This window comes from Batrachochytrium dendrobatidis, assembly GCF_000203795.2.
Source record: "Batrachochytrium dendrobatidis JAM81 unplaced genomic scaffold BATDEscaffold_1, whole genome shotgun sequence".
NCBI classification, from domain to species: domain Eukaryota; kingdom Fungi; phylum Chytridiomycota; class Chytridiomycetes; order Rhizophydiales; genus Batrachochytrium; species Batrachochytrium dendrobatidis.
In genome coordinates, this window is record NW_006281099.1 from 390,793 (window position 1) to 408,696 (window position 17,904).

A 17,904-nucleotide genomic window follows, 5' to 3' on the forward strand; every position below is an offset into this window, starting at 1 on the left:
CGGTTTATATTAGTAGTCAGTCATCTTCAGTAAATCCGGCAAGAACCTCATTGTCACCGCCATCAGCACTATCATTGTCAATCTCCAATCCATCAAACAGTTCAACGTCCACAACAACGTCACCCTCTTCCATAAATTGCACATCCGAAGACACCAATGTCTGATCACGTTCAAACATTTGTCGTCCAGTAAGCTTCCCAGAGGCCTTGTTGCTTGCATTTAGATCAATCGCCAGTGCAGCAGCATGAGAAATGGACAACTTGGCACCTGCTTTTTTCAGCTGACGAGCTTCTTCCAAAAACTTGGTCCTCCATGCCGAAAAACTATCGGGAGTAACCAGTGTTCCTCGATACCGCTCTCGATCAGCCTCTTCCTCTGCAAGAATTCTCTGTTCTCGATCATGTTCCTCGCGTAGCATGCGGCTTGTTAGCAGCTGTTCAATCTGCTCCTTGCCATGCGATACCATGGCAAAGATCATTCCCATTCCCAAGGATTCAGATCCGTGTGCTAAAAGCTTATCGTACAAGATTTGACGGTCTTCTGCACAGATACCCTTCACCTGAACCAGTTTGAATAATGGCAGTTCTTCTGGGTATGTTGGTGTGTATGTAAACTCGATTGCAAAAGTGGGATGATGGAACACAGTGTCGTCTACACCTTCACTCTGCTCATCGTCCTTGCCACCATGTGATGTATCGGTGGGAACCATGTGTGGGTGAGTAGCGTATTCATCCTCATCACTTTCGTCAAGAGTTTCCTGATAGTCTTCATGAACTGTTAATCCTTGAGCCAGAGCATGCATCTTGAGCAGACCCAGTAATTCCTCATTGTCCAACTTGCAAGTGATCTGGAAAGTGGCAGGCGGACCTTGGTCCATAACAGTGAGCTCATCCGGAAAGATATAACCAAGAGAATCCAGTTCAGTTGTCTGCTCTTCTGTATAATTCATGATTGCTGAATCCAGTTGTCAATGTCGAGTATCAAAACTTTTCTTGTCCACAACAATCGTCATTTTCAACTCTCGGCTGGACTGCAAATCTATTCATTACAACATGGCAAACCATATTCAGCTGGCTAAAAAAGTTGCTCAATCTGTTACTAACGCACTGGATGATCATGCTTTAGTGTTTGATTATGTTCTACTGCATAAATTGACTAATGCTCAGGATGGATGTAAGCTCGTTTAGTAAACTGTTGGCTTAGATGTACATGTTCAGTCCATAAATGTTTAGATTATCCATGTGTGAATGCAGGGTTGGATATCATAGATCTGCTGCCCATGATTCCAGACACAAATGATGAAGCCATTGTTGCATACGCTGTTCGTCAATATTGTGTCGATTTACTAGAAATCTCTGAAGATGGTGGATCAATCCGTCGTAAACATCCTATTCCTGACTACCGCCAAATAGATTCAAGAACGATATATGTGGTATGCAATTATACTAGATTGATGGTCAATCACAACCATCTTGCATAGATGAGTTTGTTTCCATTTAAAATCTGATGATTTAAAGGTGTCTGATGCTCTACTGAACAACGTGGTAAACAATTAGGAACGACTTGCACATACATCCAACGAAGCATGTATTCGATCAGTATTTCAGTCGTTTGGTGAGATTGAACAAGTGGTCATGTCTAAATCTATTGTTTCAAAAGGGTTTCCTGGATGTGCTTTTGTTGTTTTCGCCAAAGCAGATTCAACGAGTTTAGCTATTGATCAATATGACGAATTTTGGAAACCACTTACTTCCAAAACCGACGTTGCTCTGTTTCTCAAAAATGAAGCGATATCTCCAAGCGGACTGCGAGTCATGTCAAAGTACATTTTTAAATTCATACGTGGCTGAATATTGGACAGACTATTGAATCGCATTTGAGTATTAATTCTTTTTTGATCAAGATTTGAATGGAACAGACGGACGCTTGAATATGCTAATTTGCTGGCTGAAAGACAAAAACTATTAACACAAGTCAAAATAAGCAAAACCGGTCAACACCATCACGCTACGTTTGTCTCTGGAGTTGTCTGTTTGTTCGAGGGTATACACATAGACACTAATGCAAAATACTTGAAGGTACTATAGTCAAACACTGGTATACGACCTATATCTGCAAGATTGTTTACTGATCATCCTGAATGTTGTGCAGAATATGTTTGAAATGGTGGCACATGTTGCATTTGTAGACTTTAAACCGGGCCAGGATAAAGTAGAGTATATAGTGATTTAAAAGCACATGGTGTTTAGTTTCTTGTATCTAACCCTTTATTTACAATGTGTTAGGGATATATTAGATTTAAAACGGCATATGATGCTCTTGCAGCCGAAACTTATTTTTCTAAACAAGCCATTTTACAATCACACAAGTCATGCACTGGAATACTATGTTCTAGCTCTGATAGCCCAACATCCACCTACGAGATGCGCGTTAAACTACGTATTCTTCAAGGTATATTGATGACTTGAATGGAATCTAATACCAGATTGTCTGCTTTTGTATATACACGTTGTAAAATGATTTGGTTGTAGGAAAAGAAGAAAAAAGCTATTGGAAATTCATCCACCACACTCGACGCAGCGCTGGAGTTGTAGATATTGCCAAAGACTCGAGGGTTGAACGCATTGTATCATCTCACGTCAAATTTGACGAGAATGTAGATTCTTGTTTAAAAATAGTTGATTCTAATAGCGAAAATCAAGTGGAGACTGTAAAAAACAACTGCACGAGTCAATCTGAAGCCAACTTATTAGGAAAACATACTAAATTTGATGTGTCAGACGACGATTGTGATATCATGACAGCAGATCAAAGTAGTGTGTTTGAATGCATACCAAAACCTGAATCTGACATGGGTGGTCAAAGAATAAAACGGCTGGCTAGTTTTGAATTGGATCACGAGCAGGATAATAGTACAGGAGCCTTGCAATCGACTGGATCTGGTAAACGACCGCGTAGGAGGCGAAGACACGGAAAACGCATACATCAAGGCGATTCCATAGCACCTGCTGACAGCTCTTGATTGTCATGGTTCAGGTTTAATCCAAAATAAACCTACAGGGTTTATATTGGCAAAACCAATAGCAACTATTATTTATGGGTTGAAAAAGTCAGGTGATTCAACCATTGCATTCAGTAAATTGTCAATCTGCAATTGTCTGGACATTCAATGTTGTTGATTCCTCAACAGTCATCCGACTGATGAGTAGGATCATTATAAGGACATTGATACTTGGGAATTGTATTCCCAGCGTATTGTCTTGTTAGTAGTTGATGTCAATCATCAAGCCAGCCTACTTTACTGACCAATCATTTGATCCAATATCAATCCTATTGTCAAGCTCTGCACTAATGGTTCATTCCAATTGGAATTGAAGCAAGTACAGTGCAGTGACGAGGCAATGGAGCACTTCAGGACTGAATCTTGTCAAGACTCATCGAGATTGTCGGTAGTGTGTGCTCCAACATTGGTACTCTTTTTTTTTGGATTCAACAAGCCGTTTATGCTTTCAAATAAAATAGATTACTTCATTTTGTAAATCCTTAGAGTCCATCATACTGTATCGCTTGCGAGAATATAACAACGTCAAATACAAGCACGCCTAGTGCACCAAGAATGTAAGGAAATGTGGCTGCCCAAAAGTATGCATCAACAACTGGAAACCGAAGGATAATGGATAGACCATACCCCAGATTGCCAAAAATCGTAAGGATGAACAGAAACATGCTCACACCCTGGACCGACTTGCGTTTATAGTTTTCGATAACTTGAGGGATTCTGGAGATTCAAGTGGCTCAGTTAGTATATGATCCAAACATATCCGTGTAATATGACAGTTTCTACAGCTTACCGACTAGTGAAATATAGTAATCCAGATACCCATGCCATAATGCAGCCAAAAAGCAGTTTCCAACCGGATGTTCCTGCTCGGACATTGCATACTGAAGCCAGATCCACAAATACATCTATGAGTTTAATGTTCCGAGCATCAGCACCCTGAGCAAGTGCTGCCACCAAGGCAGCAACACTTCCTGCAGCGGAGAGTGCCAATCCAGTGCTATTGGATTTCAATTTGGAATGGGGATGGTTATCGTCCAAGTCTGATTGCACGTCGACAGTTGCTGTAGAATCCTCAATGGGCATTCCTTCGCCTGTGGGAATGGGCTCGTACTTGATATCATCTTGATGTGATTGCTTGTAGACATATTTATAATACACGTATTGGGTGACCATGGCTATATCCGTCGCAATAAAATAAGACGCAGTAAGCTGTTGTGTCGGAAACTGATCAAGTAGAATTGTGCCTATCAAGTTGCTGATGTCACCAAACAACCATAACAAGACAAGTCCCGCTGATAATCCATCGACGGCTTTTCGCTGGTAGTTTTTGTACTGTCGAATAGTAAATTGTATATCAATTCAAAGGTAAGATGGAAAGCATCCGATTTGACACGTGAATAGCAGGATAAGCATGCGGCTTCAATAGACAAAATATCATGTGTCAAGGGAGAGTACTTGCAAGTTGTGGGAACATGGAGACGGCATATGCAGCAATTCCAGCCAAGCCTGCATAAAATGATATCTGATCAGTAAGCCCGTATATGCAGTCGCCAAAATAAGTTCCTATCCATTGAATGTATCTATGGGTTGATGGATAACAGGTCAAACATGGCATAAATTAGTTGGCATCAGTCAAGAATCTATCAGCATACTGTCTCATTCTATCCAAGATTGCATTTTGGCTACTTGAATGCAAGTCCTGCTCTAGTGGCATTGCACTGAATTGAATATAAAGTAGGGTTGCTTGAGTGTATAGCCAAGCTGAACTATTCACCAAAGCTATATAAATGCTTTGAGGAAATGAGAACAGTCGCTAACCACTCACTATGAGGACAACGAGTAGCTGACTTACCTGGCTCCATCAACCTTTTCTGGAAAGCAAATGCAAGGCTGCATCTTTAGGATAACTGAACAAACGAGCGAGTTGGAAACGAAACAGATAAATGACTCGCCATCAGGTACGCCTTACTTGTCATAGTAAAAGCTATCATCCAACTGCTTAGTCCACTGTGTGGGGTATTGTGTAGCCAGCAAGTGCTTTGAATTTTAAACTATCGTTTGCATACAAGATGCAAGGATCAGCCAATACTCGAATGTAAATCATGCAAATCAACGTGCTTGAGCTGGCATATTCCAATCAGTTGTCTGTTCCCACTTAAAGTGTAGGCATCAAGCCATTCAACACATCGTTTCAATCTACATCTGAAAACTCCCCTTGAAACATAATACAAATTAAAAATCGATAAAATATAATTCCTACGAAAGTCTCCACACTATTTTAGTGCCCCTTCATTCGCAACTCCTCATCAATGTCCATAGCCTGAGATTCGTCAAAGTCTTCACGTTCAACATTGCCAACGGCATCGCGTGTAGGACCAGCGAGTCTAATTACACCAATACAGCATGAATCAGTAAGCAAATATATAAAGTAGGTTTGCAGGAATAGCGGCTTACGTTTCTTTTGGTCGCGAATGGCTTTCATTAAGCCCATGTCCCATAGCAGAGCTTTTTTTGAAATGAAGAGCCTCCGCAGCAATAATATCTAAATCAAAAACAATCATTATTGTGAATGAGCTATACTAGAATGAATCGTAGTTTATATAGCATCAAGTATAGAAATAGTGCGTACGCTTAATTTCTTCGATCGAATCGATCGACTCAAACGAGAAATCGCACGGAGAAGGGTGAACCGGCTGTCGTCAAGAAGCAAATACAAGCATATACAATCAAGCTGTTAGTATCAGCGTCTATTTGCTTGAATTATAAACAAGTGCCTACTAATACATTCCCAAACAGCTTACCTCGTCCTCACTATCATGGTATGCCTCAAGATAAGGATGGGCTAATGCCTCCTCAACAGTAATGCGAAGTGCTGGATCAAACGAAAGCAATCTCTCCAAAAGGTCAATGGCTAACCATTTAATTTATGAGATTAGTTAAACTTGTTCACTGCATTCAAATGTATTTAGAAATTACAAAAACATACCAACTGGAGTTGCTTTGGGATACAGATTGATCCAAGGAACCTTTTTCATTTTGGGCAAACTACGAATGTAAAGTTGCGCCTAGTTGGAGAACAAGTTGTTAGTTCAATCACATTAAACCTGGAAATATAAATTTAAACATGGTTGAAATTTACCCTTTCGCTTCCTATTCTAGATAGTGTCTCATCATCAGGAGTTCCAAGAACACTCAGAATCTGATTCAATTGGTCAACATCTACCAATCCGTATACATTCATCATTAGCACGACTAGAACGCAAATATATCTGATTTTTGGTCCAATTACTGCAATACAATAACTTACAGTCACGGCCTTTAAAAAGTGGTTTACTACCAAGAAGCTCCGCAAAAATGCATCCAACAGACCACATATCAACTAATTGGAATACACTGGTGAGATGTCAAATCATGTCAAGGTATTGCAATACAAACAACTCACTGGCTTTGGTATAATTTCTAAATGCTAGCATAATTTCTGGTGCGCGGTACCATCTTGTTGCTACGTATTCTGTCATAAATCCTCCATTAACATCAGGCTCACTAGAGAATCCTCTCGCAAGCCCAAAGTCGCATATCTTGAGCTCACAGTCAGCATTGACCAACAGATTTCCTAAACACGACAGAAAGAGTTTAACATAACAGCGATATGCACTACTTGATGATGTTGACTAGCAAGAATATTTGTGTTTTTACTTGCCTGGCTTAAGATCTCTGTGAAGCACATTAGCAGAGTGAATATACTTGAGACCGCGACATATTTGATAAATAAAATATTGGTAGTGTGCATCTGTAAGAGCCTGTGCCGACCGAATAATCTGATGCAAATCCGCTTCCATAAGTTCCTGAACCAAATATCTACTCATTATAAAAGCAGCGTAAATGAGCAAATAAGTTATTTCAAACCAGTAGGCAAACTTACATTTCTTCGTACTGGTCATCTTGCTCCGTCACTTCCATATCCAAAATAGATGTAATCTATAGCAATTTTAAATTGATAGAAAAAGTCAGAGCTGTACCAAAGTAGCTTATCAAACCTCTGTAAAGGGCATCAACAGTGAGACTCACATTTTCGTGACCAGTAAAATGCCGCAACAGTTTAATTTCTCGAATTGCCCGTTTTGCAAGAATTGGCTTTTCAAAGATCTTTGATAGTCTTTTAATTGCCACTTCAACTCCTGTGGATCTGTCCTTTGCGGCACTATTTAATTATAGTTGCAGTTTAAAATCAAATCCATTAAAATCTATCAGACTGGTCAATACCATGACTGAGTCATTCAAGGTTTAAAAGTGATCATAAAGGGAATCTACAAGAGATGATTCAAAGGTTGATCAATACTAGTTGACTAGTTTTCTCGAGCTGGTTTGATTGGTGGCATATACATGACTATTTTAGTTTATGAACTTGCAACAATACATGTGTAGAAATGATTGACAATTATATACTCAACCATTGGATTGGGATGAAAAAAGATGACCATGAGTGTTTTTTAAATGATCATAGATTGGCTATTCAAAAGTAGTGTATTTAAATCCACATGAATAAATCGTTTGCACTTGAACCCAAAGCACAGTGTAGTACAAGTCCAATCTGTAGCCTTGACCATATTGTCAAAGTACTACATACTCGGCATTAGATAGGTCTTGTACAATGTTTTGACATGAAATTCACATCATGACTACATATGGCCAATCAAATGCTCGAAAAAGACATTCAACCCAACAGTAAATCCCTAATAAACCAAGATCAAAGTATAACCTTTGAAGCTACTGTAGATAGTTTGCTTGAATAGGTAGCACCAAAAAACATGTTTTAACAGCAATCTAGCCGCTAAATGCCCACTCCACTTGATGGCTATTGTTGGCGACTAGCTCAGCATATTGAGACTTTGTAGAGACTTGGGATATGAACACCATGGCAATCAGAAGATCAAAGCATCAACAGGAGTGGGTTGGTGTTGGATGGAGCCGACACATACCAGACTAAACCGTAGGCGCCTTGACCCAAATCACGCAGCATCTCGTACTTGAGATCTAGTTTTGGAGGAAACACCATCTTTGGAGCAGCCATTTTGATCTGCTGAGGTTGCTGACAAGAGTTGAATAGACCGAGTAAGAGTATTTCAAAGGCTGTAACAATTGGACGCCAGTCGAGGTTATTTTACACGTGAGGTTTAGATAAAGATGAGCTAGTCCTTGGCCTAGGACATCAAGTCTGCTTTGATTGCATATAAATCAGCGTATCAATGACTTTACAATGTAAAAAGTCGAATGCATTCATGTTTAGAGCGTGTGCATCTACAATGATGATACGGATCTGAAGCAGATTAGATGATTGAATCATGACCAGTCGCAGACTGGATGTTGCATGAATTTAAAAAGATGTTGCAGTGCTAGACTCGTTGATTCACTGCGATGAGTGCAATCACAGTTGTTTTGTAATAGTCATGTAGTATCCAGCTGTTCTAGTGCTGGAAATGCAGTGGATTTCAGGACTGATCAGTCATGACTAGCATGCTCATCTATTCGAGTTGAACAAGCAGCTTCGACGGAAACAAGTGGCTCGGCTGAACGCATACGCATCCCTGCCATTCTGCATATCGAGTGTTTTGAACTAAAAGCGGAGCCCCTTGTTGACCTTACATTTCTGACCTTGACCCATTACTACTCAACATCGTTTCTTGGCTGCCTTTTGAAGATATGCCTCAAAGTGACAAGAAGGAGCCATTGCAATTGCCCCCATTGCTCGAGCGACGCTACAAGCTCATCCGTGAACTGGGTCAGGGTGCATATGGCGTGGTTTGGTAATAAATCCACATTAGTGCTAGAGTCCTGATTCCTCATTGCTCTGTAGTGCCATGGGTGATATCCATCTGGTCTCTTCAAAATATTAAACATGTTGCATACTAGCCAGTCTATCGCTCTACTGGTCATTATATCAGACATGAATTCACTGTTTATTACTGCTACTAGGAGTATTAGTCTGCAGTCCTATCATGGTCTACACATACATGCGTGCATATATGGCCATCAGCTATAAGCCGCGACGTGCTACTGCCAATGGCTAGGATCTGTATGACTGGATATATACTACCCTGTCCTTATTGTTTTTAATAGCAGTATTGTGTCAATGTCAGGTCAAATAGAGTTGGTTATAAACCTGTGAGTTGCATGGTGCCTCATGGCAGTTTGAACTCAACCCCAAATGCATGATGCATTGAGTAATGGTTTCAGCATCTACTCCCTTTTAAATCACGATCTGCCAGTGTATCGTTGGTGCCGTAATGAACCTTGGTCCTGGTGTCTGGCTTGGTCTGTTGACACTACTCAGCTACAATAATACTACTTGGTTGAATTAGCCATATGCTTATATGTATATATGATTGAACTATGATTGCTATTACTACATTGTAATACATATATGTTTGATACTTTGTTCAAACAGTATGCTTGACTTGTAATTGTGACAAGCATCTTCATGATGGCTCTATTTTTATCTGCATTTTAAACTGCCCAAAATAGTGAACTGTTGGTTAGCACTACTAACCTATTGTTACATTTTGGTAAATACGTATTTGCATCGGATATGGTTCAACAAATCACACATCCACTCTGTACTTGCATGCTGTCATCGAATTAGTGCTGCAACTGACATGTCTACTGGAAAGGATGTGGCTATTAAGAAAGTTCATAATGTATTTCAGAAGCCCATTCTTGCCAAGCGAGCTTTGCGAGAAATTAAACTACTAACGCACTTTGCTGGTCACGAAAATGTAATGTTTTAGCAATTGACTAGCTTGGAACTATCATTTTATCAACTATTTATGAATATATTTTGGGTCTTTAATGCATGGACGGGTTGAAAATGGTCTGAACCTGTGTGAACCTGTGTGAAATTTTACGTTTTATAGATTACTTCTATTCTAGACATGGAAATTGCCGACTTTACAAGTTTCAATGAGATTTATATTACTCAAGAACTCATGGAGGCTGATATGCACCAAATTATTCGTTCTGAGCAACCCTTGACAGATGCACACTACCAATACTTTATTTATCAAATATGTCGCGGTCTCAAGTATATTCACTCTGCTAATGTGCTTCACAGAGATCTTAAGCCAGGCAAGTAAAAACACAAATATTCTTGCTAGTCAACATCATCAAGTAGTGCATATCGCTGTTATGTTAAACTCTTTCTGTCGTGTTTAGGAAATCTGTTGGTCAATGCTGACTGTGAGCTCAAGATATGCGACTTTGGACTTGCACGTGGACTGATGGATACCCAGGATTCTGGATTTATGACAGAATACGTAGCAACAAGATGGTACCGCGCACCAGAAATTATGCTAGCATTTAGAAATTATACCAAAGCCAGTGAGTTGTTTGTATTGCAATACCTTGACATGATTTGACATCTCACCAGTGTATTCCAATTAGTTGATATGTGGTCTGTTGGATGCATTTTTGCGGAGCTTCTTGGTAGTAAACCACTTTTTAAAGGCCGTGACTGTAAGTTATTGTATTGCAGTAATTGGACCAAAAATCAGATATATTTGCGTTCTAGTCGTGCTAATGATGAATGTATACGGATTGGTAGATGTTGACCAATTGAATCAGATTCTGAGTGTTCTTGGAACTCCTGATGATGAGACACTATCTAGAATAGGAAGCGATCGTGCACAGATGTATATTCGAAGCCTTCCTCAAATGCCCAAGATCCCATTTGTCAACTTGTATTCGTCTGCATCAGAGCTTGGTAGTGTGTTTTTACATGGTCATTTATGAATGTATTGGAACTACAGTTTTTGATGCATGTTATTTTTATTATTGGAGTCAGGGTTAGAGATGCTAGAAGGGCTTCTCAAGTTCGATCCCGCGACTCGCATGACTGTTGATGAGGCATTGGTTCATCCTTACCTCGAGGCATATCATGATCCTGGAGATGAGCCAGTACATGATCGACTATTTGATTTTTCGTTTGAAATTGTCGAGTCTATGGATGATATGAGAAGTAAGTTTATGTTTAAATGGACCAGTATATTGGTGTTGAGACATATCAACTTATTTCTGTATTAATGATGCCTCGATTGGTATTTAGAGCTCATTTCGGCTGAAATTGTAAGTTGAGCAGGGTTGAATTAAAGTTTATTGATCGTGGCATGCTAATGTTTTATCAAATGGACATGCCATTAGCGTGAATACAAACATTCCCAAGAGTCGAGTAGTCAAATGGGACTTGGACGAGCACAACTACCGTAAGCTTGAAAATAATCTGCAACCATTGTGGTCAACCAACTGTTTTGCTTGGTAATATGTTACGAGATGTAATAACTTGTTATAATAATGACAGGCTTAACGTTTCAGAGAGGGCGGATGGAATAGAAGGGCAAGAGGATTACACAACTGGTGCCATGGATGTGGATGAAGAGCTTCGAATGCGAGATTATTGATGTCCAAATCTGTTATAGACTCGTGTATTTGTTGCAGATCTTGGAGGTTGGCTCAGTCCATCCTCAAACTGAACCCTTTGACACAGTTAAAGTCTGTAGTCTTTTTAAAATATAGTATGAATTCCATAGGCCTTATTCCCAGTTCCAATCCAAGCCTAGCCTAGATGTATTTTTCTGAATGAATTCATCATGACTAGCGACAAAGAGAATAAAAATGGAGATAAATTGTAGCAACCATCAATCTTGTTTTTTACAAATATCGGTAGATTGCTGGTTTGAATGGCATGGGCATCGTTCGTGTCTCCTGTACCTCAACCAGCTTGCTAAACAATCTGCTGTTCTTGATTGAATACAAAAGTCTCGTTTAGTCTTGTTCCGACACAAGCTTCGACGTTCCAACTATAGTCTACATTAACCCAAAGCAATTGTGAGGTTTACCAACAAAAGACTCATGTTTCCGAAACACTGCAACAGCAGCCTGCTTGATACTGTCAGAATGTTCATTAAACATATGAAATGGCTGTTGAAATATAACCAAAAAAGATATTTTTGGTCCTGTTTGCATTGTCTTGAGCTGTAAATTCATTTCATAAATCGCTCATGGATGGGTTTCGATGGTAGTTCAAATGCAGATATCACTACCCAACAAGTGTTTGGATGGGTGACTTGGCAGTGTTATCGAGCATAGTACAAAGCAGAGCCTAGCAAGCTTGATATAACTGTACATATAAAACAATCAACTCGCCGCCGTCCTTTATCAAGGCTCTTCTCTGGTGTTCTAAAAGCTTCCAATTCAACTTTTGATGTTTGCTATAGAAACAGATTGAATTTTTGTAAAGAAATCAATCGATTTGGTTAATATTCGAGCCTGCATTTTTCTTTCTTCAATATTCTTCCCATCTAATTGCACAACCCAATGGTCAAGGACACAAAGTACTATGACATGCTCGAGGTTTCTCCAGATGCTTCGGAGGTATGATGCATTTGCATATTCCTTTTACTCTTGTTTACCATGTTTGTATCGGCATGTGCTTATTAATGCATGCAAACGTTGATTTCTTAATCCATTCGTTTATAATCAAACATTTACTGACTGTTTCGATGCCTACTCTTATCCCTGCCCAACATAAATTGTAGAACGACCTCAAAAAGGCATACCGTAAACTTGCTCTAAAGTTTCACCCAGACAAGGTAGGCCATTGTGTTGCTTGGACGGTGTGATTGTTTATATTACGTCTCGGATCCAATGGGTGTTTCTGTTCATGGCTTTGTTTCTTGTATCATATTCAACCCGACCCACTATATTGAGTAAATGTATCATGTTTGGTACTTGTCAAATGTTGGTGGGGTAAATATCTTGTTCAAAGTTTGTTCCGCCCACGATTTGAAGGGAATTTATTCGCGATCAGTAGTGTCCGTATTGCATTGGGTCTGGACCACTTTGATATGAACCCACCAACTGTCTTATTAGACCCCACAGCTTGGGGTTCCTTTTGAAATCATGTCCACAAAAGCAGTTTGAACTATGGTTGCTAACTTATAACCATGAATCAATATTCAATCTAATACTACCTTGAACCCATCAATTGTATTACCCACATCAAGAATCCTGATGCAGGCGATAAATTTAAAGAAATCTCTCATGCGTATGAAGTGTTGTCCGACTCTCAAAAGCGCAGCGTATATGATCAATACGGTGAGGAGGGTCTTTCTGGCGAGGGCCATGGACATCACGGCATGTCTCCAGAAGACTTGTTTTCACAGCTCTTTGGAGGCGGTGGTGGTATATTTGGTGGTGGAGGCGGTCGTCGTGGACCATCTGGTCCCCGCAAAGGAAAAGACATGGCACATGCACTCAAGGTCTCTCTTGAAGACCTTTACAAAGGAAAAACTACCAAACTAGCACTACAGAAACAAGTCTTATGTTCTGGGTGCGACGGAAAAGGTGGAAAGGAAGGTGCAGTCAAGACTTGCCCTGGATGCAATGGTCGTGGTTTCCGCGTTGTTATGCGTCAGCTTGGACCTATGATTCAACAAATGCAACAGACTTGCTCTGAATGTGAGGGTGCATGTGAAATCATTCGTGATAAAGATCGTTGCAAGACCTGTGTCGGCAAGAAAGTCGCGACTGAGCGCAAGGTAATGTCGTTTTTTAAATATTTTTCAAGTTTTATCTTGCACAATATGTGTTGGATTGGCTGGAAATCATGTCTAGACACTACATATCTGCATCAATAGCTAACCCTAATCCTGCTATTTAGATTCTCGAAGTTTTTATTGACAAAGGTATGCAGGATGGCCAAAAGATTACTTTTGCTGGTGAGGGCGATCAGTCTCCTGGAGTTATTCCTGGTGATGTCATTATTGTTATCGAGGAAAAGCCTCATTCCTCGTTCAAGCGAAAAGGCAGCGATCTTTACTATGAAGCCAAAATTGATCTTCTTACTGCTCTCGCCGGAGGCCAGTTTTCAATTCCACACCTTGACGACCGTGTATTGTTAGTCAATATTCTTCCTGGAGAGGTCATTAAACCAGGAGAGACCAAGGTCATTAACAATGAAGGTATGCCAACGTATAAGCGGCCATACGACAAGGGCTCCCTGTTTATCACATTCGAAATTGTGTTCCCTAGCGCCAACTGGACTGATGCTCAGCATATGAAGCAGCTTGAAAGCATTCTTCCCCCTCGCCAATCATTGCCATCCTTTGGCACGTCCGAGGTCGAGGAAGTCGTGCTTTCTACTGTCGATCCAATGCGTCAAAACCGGCCACAGTCAAACGCCATGGATGAAGACGATGAGCAAGCGGGAGGTCCTAGTGTTCAATGCCAGCAACAATAAATTTTTTTTAAAAATACTATTGTTTTATTGTATAAGAGTTGCTGAAAGAACATGTTTGGCTGCTAAAGCAATACTGCGTGCAACCATGGCCACCGTCGATTCGTCCTGGCATTCCAAACGCACACTTGTGTTCAACCCTCGACGCATCTCATTGTCAACAGTGCAAGTCAATAAAATTTTACAAGCGTGAATAAATGGTGGAACAAGTATCTCTGCTTTCCACTGATCCCTAACAAGCGTAGCAGCATCCTTACATACACCCGAATTGCCTACCAACCACTTGAGCATGGCCAACAGCATTGATTCAGCAAAGGTTTTGTCATCTATGTCGTCGGCAATGCAGGTCTGGAAGTTGACCATACGAATGGTATTGGATAGAGCCAGATCTGATATGCAAGCATGGGAACTCAAAGTAAACAAAGACCTTGAATCCATCACAATCTATACGGTTGCATATCAGCCTATTAAATTTGATAGCAATACTATATTCACAATGCCAGATATTTGGTTTTGCAATTACCTGTTCAACGCGCTTAGATAAAGAGTTGTAGCATGATGCGTTTGAGGAAATGGCATCACCAGAATGGAACGAAATAAATCCAGTTGGAGGATGATCTGCATGTATTGCAAACGAAAAAATATCCAATTGCGTTTCATCAAGACATAATGATGCGTATAATGGTTCCTCTCCTATGTCCACGTTGGGGTCAGTATACGATATATTGACTGATACTGCCAAAGGGAATACAGTTGCAGGGAGCTCGGCAACCATTGTCCTATAATTTCAGAATTCAATATATGCATCACATCAATGATAGGCATTTAACAGCATGGTTGGAAACCACTGTAATCTATGTATCCAAAAACCAAATGTTTCTTGTATTTACTTACCACGGGTTCTCTAAAAGAAACATGCCAACTGGGATCAAAACAGATGACATGGGCAATACTATATTATACTTGGAAGCAATCTCGGATTCAACACAAAACACGATATTGACTACAAAAATAAAGTAAGACAATCAAAATAGTAATCAACAATCAAACCAACACATTGGTTTACCATTCCAGCCATGATTTAAATGTATTGACTTGACGACTCGGATTTCAACTTGCACGCATGCACGACCAGCAGATATGACTGGAACTACCAAGCACTTGAAAATGGGTGGATCTGATTCTTTTGTGCGATCCAAAGTAATCTTGCGAAAATGCTCAAAAATTGTGCGCGGTTTGTCCAATCCCTTGAGTTTTCTTGTCAGGTCCTATGGCACAAAATATTCAGTTAAATAAATAATAAACTTTTTCAGCATATATAAAGGTGTTGAACATAATGTATGTGGCTTACTTGTGATTGAATAGTCAATTGATTTTGGGTTGCGCTTAAAGGTTCAAAATCTCTCAACAGTCTCTACAAAATAAAATCAGGATCGGTATATGCAGATTATTCACAAAATTACACTGTGCAAGGTAGATCACCAAGTAACAGCATACCTCAATATGACTTTCAAAACTTTCATACAAAGATGTCTGCAAGCAATTCCAAGCAATTTCTGCGCATCGGCCATCGCTATTTAAAGCAATAATCTGGTTACGGTTTTGATCCAAAGTGAGCTTAAACCATCCGTTTCCTATATCGGATTTGTCTAAATCAAATTGCTGCTTATGACCTAGATGTATTTCCAACAATAAAGTAAATTTAGATAGGTTCAATGGCGTGTTTATATCAAATACATCACGTATGTTTTATCAAATCGTCAATGCAGTGAATAGTGGAGCAAATCAGCATACATTTTAAATACAACGTTTTCCAAGTGATGCATGCTAGGGATCCATCATCTACAGAAACTACCAGGCCCTCGTGCATCCCGACAGCAGAATGAATAGTAACAGAAGTTGCGAATATCTGTCGAACACGTCGAGATAATGTTACCAGATCTAGATCAATGATAGCAATAGAATTCCGTCTAATATCACAAATATAATAAGCCTTTTATTTCAACTGGCACATACAAGTAAATGTATATCCAAATTTGAAGCAACATACCCAACAATGATCACCGTGTTGGCGCGAGTCAAATGCTTTGGTGTAAACTCTTCCGATTGATCTTGTGAAAATGCAATTGCAAGCATACCAACAATTGGACTCTATTAAATTGTCCACAAAATTATTAGTTACTTTTCTACATGTTTCTACAAATGATCACCAAGATTAATCAAATCTCAAATATACTAACCTGTAGATCGTATACTAGCCCTTTTGCTGAAACACGAGCTGTTTCACCAAGACCTACCGAGTAGATTCGACCAGATATATCTGCAATTAATATTCCTAAACTGAATTATATTGCATGAATTCAAGGTTGCATGACGGTTAAAACACATTTACATTTGAGAATAATTAAATCTTTAGACATCACATTCAACATACTTGTCAGATCCAAAGAGAGCTGCCAATAATAAGGGATCTAGTTTTGCATTATTTGGGAGCATTGGCTGCATTTCGCTGTTATCTATACAATTTGATCCAAGTGTAGCTACAGTCAAGAATATACAGCCATCATACAACATTCAAATATTGCTCATTTTCTTAAAACTTTGTATACATCAGGATAATGAATCAAACAATGCAGTAATAAAAAGATATCTATAAAACTTGATGAAATCATTGAGTCATATGCAATGATTTTGGCCGAATCATTTAGATTTTCGATTTCAATGATAGATTCTGATTCGTACATAAAACTCTGCCAAGATCTAAATGCAAATTCAATGTTTTTGGAGTCGAGTCTATGCAGTACAACTCCTAACTGACAAGTCGAGAATATCGCCCATCCTTTCTAGGTATAAAAATGCGAAATGGCCGTTGCATGATATTCAGAAAGGCAATAAAACTTGAGTCGAAAATATTTTAAATAAACAGCTAGGATTCTAATTTACCTGGAGTTTTAGCTGGTATTTGAAATTTGTTTCTAGCCTGTTAACGATGGGATATGTTGGCGATGCAATAGAATCCTGTGTCAATCGAAGTCGCTTGTGAGTATTTTGTGAACATTGATTGGATTTTGGTTGTGCTGTTTTGAATGACTGACTAATTACAAGCATTTTAAATCAGCAATATGTTGTCAGATACTGCGGTTCTTGAATTCTGTTTGTCACTGGTTTATAACGGACAAGATCGTTTAAAATAAACTTTACATTGGTAAATTAGTTTGTGATGCAGAGATGTGATCTTCATATATAGTGGTTTGTGGAGCGAGATCTACAATCCAGTAGGTTTTGTCCGAGTTTGAAATAGCATAAAGATTGTCCTTCCAAGCATGAACTCCTGTTATTTTACATTGATTCGATATCCACATGGCAAATAGTTTAGACGAAAAACAATTGCTTGATGCCAGTTTTTTTTGTTCCAGATGTTGACTTGAATTCGTATCCAAAACATGGATTGCTCTTGGCATTGCCCATAAAACAAGCTGGTTATGCCGAGAAACCTGGACAAATGTTTCAAACAAAAGCAGATCAATTTCCTGCCATTGTGGAAATACAAAAACTA

At 39.4% G+C, this 17,904-nt stretch overlaps 7 protein-coding genes across 7 annotated transcripts; 3 read left to right on the forward strand and 4 right to left on the reverse strand.

Moving 5' to 3' along the window:
* Window positions 1-16: 16 nt before the first annotated feature.
* On the reverse strand, window positions 17-949 carry BATDEDRAFT_85611 (uncharacterized protein; the record flags this gene model as incomplete). The annotated part of the gene is made up of 1 exon (XM_006676162.1): window positions 17-949. The coding sequence occupies one exon, from the start codon at window positions 947-949 to the stop codon at window positions 17-19; it is 933 nt and encodes a 310-aa protein (XP_006676225.1).
* A 330-nt stretch (window positions 950-1,279) lies between these two features.
* On the forward strand, window positions 1,280-3,022 carry BATDEDRAFT_21261 (uncharacterized protein; the record flags this gene model as incomplete). The annotated part of the gene is made up of 5 exons (XM_006675176.1): window positions 1,280-1,432; window positions 1,557-1,822; window positions 1,904-2,078; window positions 2,286-2,451; window positions 2,532-3,022. The coding sequence occupies 5 exons, from the start codon at window positions 1,280-1,282 to the stop codon at window positions 3,020-3,022; spliced, it is 1,251 nt and encodes a 416-aa protein (XP_006675239.1).
* A 488-nt stretch (window positions 3,023-3,510) lies between these two features.
* Window positions 3,511-4,957, reverse strand: BATDEDRAFT_33907 (uncharacterized protein; the record flags this gene model as incomplete). The annotated part of the gene is made up of 4 exons (XM_006675624.1): window positions 3,511-3,778; window positions 3,852-4,393; window positions 4,521-4,641; window positions 4,914-4,957. The coding sequence occupies 4 exons, from the start codon at window positions 4,955-4,957 to the stop codon at window positions 3,544-3,546; spliced, it is 942 nt and encodes a 313-aa protein (XP_006675687.1). The 3' UTR covers window positions 3,511-3,543.
* Window positions 4,958-5,667: 710 nt separating this feature from the next.
* On the reverse strand, window positions 5,668-8,117 carry BATDEDRAFT_7947 (uncharacterized protein; the record flags this gene model as incomplete). Its single annotated transcript, XM_006674892.1, has 10 exons — window positions 5,668-5,754; window positions 5,863-5,972; window positions 6,048-6,126; window positions 6,201-6,280; window positions 6,369-6,440; window positions 6,504-6,715; window positions 6,758-6,919; window positions 6,984-7,039; window positions 7,130-7,262; window positions 8,041-8,117. 10 exons carry the CDS (start codon window positions 8,115-8,117, stop codon window positions 5,668-5,670), a joined length of 1,068 nt encoding a protein of 355 aa, XP_006674955.1.
* Window positions 8,118-8,748: 631 nt separating this feature from the next.
* Window positions 8,749-11,511, forward strand: BATDEDRAFT_33909 (uncharacterized protein; the record flags this gene model as incomplete). Its single annotated transcript, XM_006675625.1, has 10 exons — window positions 8,749-8,865; window positions 9,702-9,834; window positions 9,973-10,183; window positions 10,271-10,435; window positions 10,499-10,570; window positions 10,659-10,835; window positions 10,899-11,072; window positions 11,160-11,179; window positions 11,255-11,316; window positions 11,412-11,511. The coding sequence occupies exons 1-10, from the start codon at window positions 8,762-8,764 to the stop codon at window positions 11,509-11,511; spliced, it is 1,218 nt and encodes a 405-aa protein (XP_006675688.1). The 5' UTR covers window positions 8,749-8,761.
* Window positions 11,512-12,400: 889 nt separating this feature from the next.
* BATDEDRAFT_15261 (type I HSP40 co-chaperone YDJ1) lies at window positions 12,401-14,539 on the forward strand. Its single transcript, XM_006675041.1, has 4 exons — window positions 12,401-12,484; window positions 12,649-12,702; window positions 13,117-13,650; window positions 13,773-14,539. The coding sequence occupies exons 1-4, from the start codon at window positions 12,428-12,430 to the stop codon at window positions 14,349-14,351; spliced, it is 1,224 nt and encodes a 407-aa protein (XP_006675104.1). The 5' UTR covers window positions 12,401-12,427; the 3' UTR covers window positions 14,352-14,539.
* A 246-nt stretch (window positions 14,540-14,785) lies between these two features.
* BATDEDRAFT_21266 (uncharacterized protein) lies at window positions 14,786-17,710 on the reverse strand (the record flags this gene model as incomplete). The annotated part of the gene is made up of 13 exons (XM_006675177.1): window positions 14,786-14,812; window positions 14,872-15,127; window positions 15,243-15,351; window positions 15,415-15,616; window positions 15,700-15,762; window positions 15,846-16,021; window positions 16,143-16,318; window positions 16,399-16,499; window positions 16,589-16,688; window positions 16,783-16,864; window positions 17,167-17,191; window positions 17,292-17,442; window positions 17,550-17,710. 13 exons carry the CDS (start codon window positions 17,708-17,710, stop codon window positions 14,786-14,788), a joined length of 1,629 nt encoding a protein of 542 aa, XP_006675240.1.
* Between the last annotated feature and the right edge of the window lie 194 nt (window positions 17,711-17,904).

Bases quoted from the DNA above. Each gene is read 5' to 3' on its own strand.
- BATDEDRAFT_15261 (XM_006675041.1), top strand. From the start codon at position 12,428: ATGGTCAAGGACACAAAGTACTATGACATGCTCGAGGTTTCTCCAGAT. The intron at 12,485-12,648 runs GTATGATGCATT...CATAAATTGTAG, and splicing joins TTTCTCCAGATGCTTCGGAG to AACGACCTCAAAAAGGCATA. The intron at 12,703-13,116 runs GTAGGCCATTGT...ACCCACATCAAG, and splicing joins TAAAGTTTCACCCAGACAAG to AATCCTGATGCAGGCGATAA.